At 37.8% G+C, this 6,650-nt stretch overlaps 1 protein-coding gene across 1 annotated transcript; it reads left to right on the forward strand.

The window, feature by feature from the left end:
- The first annotated feature begins 752 nt into the window (after positions 1–752).
- LOC125044573 lies at positions 753–4,609 on the forward strand. The gene is made up of 2 exons (XM_047641289.1): positions 753–862; positions 2,809–4,609. The coding sequence occupies exons 1-2, from the start codon at positions 860–862 to the stop codon at positions 4,336–4,338; spliced, it is 1,533 nt and encodes a 510-aa protein (XP_047497245.1). The 5' UTR covers positions 753–859; the 3' UTR covers positions 4,339–4,609.
- Positions 4,610–6,650: the final 2,041 nt, after the last annotated feature.

Below are 6,650 nucleotides of genomic sequence, written 5' to 3' on the forward strand. Positions count from 1 at the left end.
CAAACAAGCCGAGCGAAGAACGAAAACGTTTTGGTCGAACATTCCTCTCGCGCTCGCTGGTCCATGCAAGGTATTTTTTCCGCTTACTCAGTTGCCTATTACTCCTTCGTTATATGTCTGGTTCGTATGCCTACCTATCAATCGATTCAACCTTCTCGCTCTCCCTCTCCCCCTCCATTCATTTATCTGCACATGTGCAGAAACACGCACTCATACACACTTGCATGTGTGTGTGTAAACATATATATATAAGCACACACACACACACACATATATATTTATATATATGTATATTTATATATATGTATATTTATATATATATACTTACTTATATACATTATATATATATATATATATATATATATATATATATATACATACATACACACAAACATTTGTATGTGTGTGCCTCTTTAACAAATAATTTGATATGTGTTCTTTTATTTGACCTATAAAGTTGCTTGATCTTTTCTTTAGAACATTCAAAGCTTGAAAAATAAAATGCAGTAATTTCAGCTTACGAAAACGGTGTTTGACGGAAATATCGTACATATGTCATGTTGAGTAGCGATAATATTTTCTATTTAATTATATGCATCGCAAATTAAAGTTACATCTTATAACTTTGTTGTGTTAGTAAATATTAAACTACATGTGTTAAGCGACGCACAAACGTAAAAATCAGTAATTACGAAATAATGCAGTAATCAAAATACTGAAACCCACAATGAATGGCAACAGTGACACGGCCGGACCACACATATATCAGGCCCAGCGCTCAGCTAGTGAGAACACTACTTCAGTGCCGCGCAAAGTGAGAACACTACTTCAGTGCAGCGCAAAGGATATCGTTTGCAGAATGGTAATATTGCACATTTTCACCTATTAGTCATTTGGTCAGGTCTCTCGCAATTCATTTTTAAAAGGCTATGTGACAGTATTTATAATACAAACACACATATACACATCTACATACACACATATATATGCACATTTGTGCCTTCACTGATGCGGTGATGGCCATGTTGACATCAAGTAGTTGACTTGTCACTCCAGACATCCATCTTAGCATCTTCATTTCTGCAACATCTAGTTTCTTCTCTTCTACTTGCTTGAGTGCAGCTGCTTCCAACACATTCATCATTGCCGGCCTTACTACTGCTCTGTAGACTTCTCCCTTCTGTCGTATTTGCACTCTTCTGCCACATATCACGCCTGTCACCTTCCTGCAGTTGCTCCATCCACATTGAATGCTGTGTTTTATTTCTTTATCCATTTCTCCTGGTGGTTCTGTCATTGCTCCCAGACATTTAAAACTTTTCAATATCTTTATGTTCACTCCATTTAATTGTGTCGTGTCCTGTTGATCTCCTTCGCCATCTGTTGTCATATATTCCCCTTTGCTTCTGCTTATCTTCGTACCTGTGCTCTCTAAAGCTTGCCTCCATCTTTCGAGCTTGGTTTGTACAGCTCCCTTACTCGTTTACACTAAAACAACATCATCTATCTAAAGGAGTCTGACTTTGGAAGCTATCCGTAGTTTCAGCCGTACTCACTTTGGTTGTAGCGTTCCTGTACGATTCCTTGATTATCCTTACGTACTTCTCTGGGATACCTCTTTCTCTCAAACTTCTCCACACCTCTTCTCTATCATAGGCCTTTTCCATGAATGCCACATGCCATATTGTTTCTCTCTGCATTTTTCCACTTTGTCTCAACGTGAATATGCCGTCAATGGTACCCACTCCTTTCATGTAACCTAGTTGTTGCTTTCCTATACAAACTTCTCTCAGTCTTCCGTCCATAATCCTTTTCATCGTTTTGGTGTGTGGGACTCCTGTTATTTTCGCAGCTCTGGACATATTCCTTCTCTTTGAATATTGGGATGAACATACTCTGTCTCCATTACTTCGGGATTACTGCGTTATCCAGTACCTCTTTCATTAGATGCCATAAGATGTTGGTACCCTCACCACCAAGTGCTTTCTACGCCTCAGTCGGGATGTTATCAGGTCCAGCCGCTTTCCCACACTTCATCTTTCTTAGAGCTAACTCCACCTCATGTTTACAGACTTCTTTCACTACGCCATAATTAGGATCTCCACATCCTCTCACAAATCGCGTATTCTCTTCATTCAATAGAGGTTCAAAATAATGTTTCCATCTCTTGATAATATCGGCTTCCTTCTTTAATACGTTTCCATTTTCATCTTCCATCTGTCTAATGTGTGTATTGTCTTTAGTGCTTTTATTTCAATTCGTTGCTATACGAAAAATCTTCTCGTGGCCTTTGGTTTCTAGCTCTTCTGAAAGCTGCCCATATGCTTCTCATTTGGCAATTGCTACGGTCTTCTTTGAATCTTTATTTCATTTTGCATAGACTATTCCTCCTGCTTCCAACTGAGTCTCTTTCCACCTTTGCTTCTTTCTTGCGTTTCGTCTTCTGTTGTATATGTGTGTGTGTGTGTGTGTGTGTGTGTGTGTGTGTGTGTGTGTGTGTGTGTGTGTGTGTGTGTGTGTGTGTGTGTGTGTGTGTGTGTGTGTGCCTATATTCACACACACACACACACACACACACACACACACACACACACACACACACACACACACACACATATTCATATATGCACACACATATATGTGTGTGCGTTTTTGGCCCACTTTATACTATTACAAATGCTACACATATAGACACATACATTCACAAAGTGTTGTGTGAAGACACACACAGGTATATCACTTAGTATAGAATGGTGATAATTAGCTGCTTTTTCGGAAAGTGTATTGATACTGGTTTCATCTTTTCAGAACACCATAGAGAAGGTGGATTTCGCTCATGTTGCAACAGAGATGGGAGGTATTACGATAAAGAATTTGGTAACTAAAGACAAGTTCATAGATAATGACAACAAGATTAAAATCCTCACCATCGGCCGGGAAAATAGTAGTGCAACTAAAACCATTCTTCTCATTGGAGAAACAGGATCCGGGAAAACCACGCTTTTAAATGCGATGATCAACTACCTTATGGGCGTTCAGTTCGAGGACAATTTTCGATACTCTGTGAAAGATGAAATTGGTGATGATCGTCAGAAGAAAGTTACGGATAGTCAGACAGAGTTTGTTACAGGGTACCACATCTATTATAAACCTGGCATGGTACACGACTATAATTACCTAATAATTGACTCTCCCGGACTATTAGACACAAGAGGAAAGAAAATACAGGATAAAATTAGGAAGCAAGCAGAATTTTTCTTACGAAAAGAAGAACTGAATATAACTGAGCTTCACTCTCTTGCTTTTGTCATAAATGGGACTACCAACAGATATCAGCAATGTGTGAAGGATGTTATTACAGACTTTGAAAACCTGTTTGGAAAAGACACTGATCAGATCACAAATATCCTTGCAACGCACTGTGATAATATGCAGTCAGTGCAACAAGTCCTGAAGGATGTGGAGATCAAGTATAGCAAATTGTACAACTTTCAAAATGATTGTATTTTCAGTAAAGGCCAAGGCATGCTGGACAGCCCCTGGCTTGCCCAGGTTGCACCCCTAAAATGGGAGTGTTTGATGAAAAAATATCAGGAATTTTTTGAAGATTTAAATGTAACCACACCAGTGAGTCTTTTACTAAGCAGGGAAGCCGCTGTTGAAAAGAAGGAGCTTGAGGGAGCAGTAATTCAAATAAAGAATAACATAGAGCATAAAATCAATACAGTGATAGAATATGAGAGCCAAAGAAAGTTATACGAAGAGTATAAGACATGCATGAAAAACAACAAGACATTTGAAGGAACAGAAACAGTCTCTGTAAAAGAGAAGGCTTCCATTGAAGGTACATTTACTCATGCCCACAACTGTAAAAAATGTAATAGGACGTGTGTCTTCCCCTGCTATACAGGAGGCATCATAGTACTCTGTCTCACATTCTATGGTAAATGTGAAGTCTGCCAGTGCAGCCTGTGGGATGATCATGAGCGAGAGGGCAAAAGAATTGTTGAAAAACTCAAAACCAGATCAGTTACTCATAAAGAAATGAAAAAAAGATACGAAGATGCCATGAGAAGGTTTAATGACACTGAGGCAGTGAAGACTGAGCTGAAAAAACAAATAGATGAAGCTTCTGTAGAGGTGGCGAAGATGACGCAAAAAATTACAGATCACATTAACGTAATAAACCGAATCATAAGAAATCCAAAACCTAAGACACCCACTGAATATTTCAATGATATTCTGAAAGGCATAGAGGAAACGATGACTCCAAAGCTCACGAATTCCACAGACAAGGCATTTCTCTCCCAAACATTAGAAGACCTTAGAATCAAATAGATTTGGCTTTAAGCATGCAGGACATTCTGTGAGATGGACCACATGTGTAGAAATGTAGATGTGGATATGCATGTGCATCCACGATGCACATGTGCATCGTTGACGCACATGCGAATGCTAGTTATAATGCAATGAATTTCTTAACAACATGCAATATATGGGAATGAAACAAAAGTTTATGCAATGAGAAAGATAGAGTTTGTACTTTTGTGTCGTATGTTGTATTTTGTATTAGATGTACTTTAATGCCGAATAAAATCAGATTACCTAAGTATTATTTCTCTACACAGTAATTAAACCTGCAGGTACGAAGGAATGCCTAAAATTGAAGGAATAAGGAATTCTTATTGAAAACTGAATATGATAAAAAATGACGATCCATTATTAGAGACGTATACTCTCATGGAAATTTTAGCGCTAGAAGGTGTGTGTGTGTACATATGTGTATATATATAATGTGTGTATATATATATAAACAAACACACACTCACATGTATATATATACATATATATATATATATATATATATATTCACGCACACATGTATACACACACACACACACGCATATATATATATATGTACATACACACACATGTATATATATACACAAATATATATATATATATATATATATATTATATATAACATATATATTATACGTAGATGATATATATATGCATATATGTGTGTGTGTGTGTGTGTACATATGTATATATATATAAACATATACACACTCGCATGTATATATATACATATATGTATATATATACACGCACACATGTATATATACATATATATACACACACACGTATTTATATGCAAATATATATACATATATGTATTATATATATAAAATATATATTATACATAGATAAAATATATATATATATATACATATATACATGTATGTATATGTGTGTGTGTGTGTGTGTGTGTGTGTGTGTGTACACACACCTCATATTAAGCCGTCGACGGGCTAATACGAGGTGCCTATATGAGGTCTTATCCGGAGCAAAGTCCGGCTCTCCAAGGCAAGGAGACTAAGAACAAACCCCCAGCAATGCCGCATCCCCCAAATGGAAACTCATATGATTGATCCGGGACTTCGACTAATGGTCAAAGCTGCGTAACACCTTGCAGCAAGTTGGGAAAGACATGTTTTGTCTGCCAGGAAGCAACCAGGAATTCCAGACTGACCTTCTAGGACCTTTGTGAAAAGGTTCATAGGTGCGATGACCGTGCTGACATATAGGGTGCCCCCGCGGCTTGAAGTCTGTTCTAGGGCCAACACCTTGAAAGACCCCGATGGCAACATCCTGTAGGAGAAACCTAAACAACTCAAACACTTGATTGATCACTTTATGTCTCTCTACAGCAACCCCGTACTGTCCCTAAGATAAGGTACCTGGGAGTGATGGCATATAGCTAGATCTCTTTAAACTTGACGTCCCTGTCTTGAAAGAACACTTGCTCGACCTGCTGATATTATGCTGGCATGAAGACCACGTCCCACAGGATCTCAAAGACACAAAGCTGGTGATCCCCTTTAAGAACAAGGGGTCTAGATAAGTCTGTGACAACTACAGAACCATTGCCCGTGTAATTCTGAAGAGATATATATGTATTTAAACACACACACACACATATATATGTATATATATATGTATATATATATATATATGTATATATATGAGAGATTATATGGCAATGAGTAAGAGAGGTGTTGTGGTTAGGTCAGTGATAATAAGAGCTAGAAATTACTAGTGAGAAGTGATCAGTGATAGTGCTACATAAAGAGAAAGATTCGTGGATATATAGAGTTTATATTCCAACCAAAATAAAAATAATAATTCATCCAAGCGTCTCACAAGTCTATAAAATTAAATATTGGACCATGCATACATGGTCGTTTTAAAATAAAAGTTCAAAAGGTCTCAATGCTCATCGGGAGTACCGCAGTAGATAGGATCAGCGAAAAAAAATCACCCCACCAGAAATTGAATACCAAATTACGAAATCACTAGGAAATGATCCCAAACCCACAGGACGCCTAATAACAGTGCCAAATTCGCTAAAGAACAGCCAAATTGTAAGTATGTAAGTACAATACAACACAAAATCAGGTAGGTTTAAACATGGTTACCCTAAAGCGACAAACATAATCAGTCACTCGACAGAAGATCCGCCAGACAAACTATGCATTAACAAAGCGTAATTCAAGAGGTTTAGTGCCATACGCTGACACCGCCGAGAGCGCACGCCGGTATGCTTAGCAACCGTTAAGGAATGCGACACCTCCGAAAAACTGACC

The sequence above is a fragment of the Penaeus chinensis genome, chromosome 36, assembly GCF_019202785.1.
Source record: "Penaeus chinensis breed Huanghai No. 1 chromosome 36, ASM1920278v2, whole genome shotgun sequence".
Classification (NCBI taxonomy): Eukaryota; Metazoa; Arthropoda; class Malacostraca; order Decapoda; family Penaeidae; genus Penaeus; species Penaeus chinensis.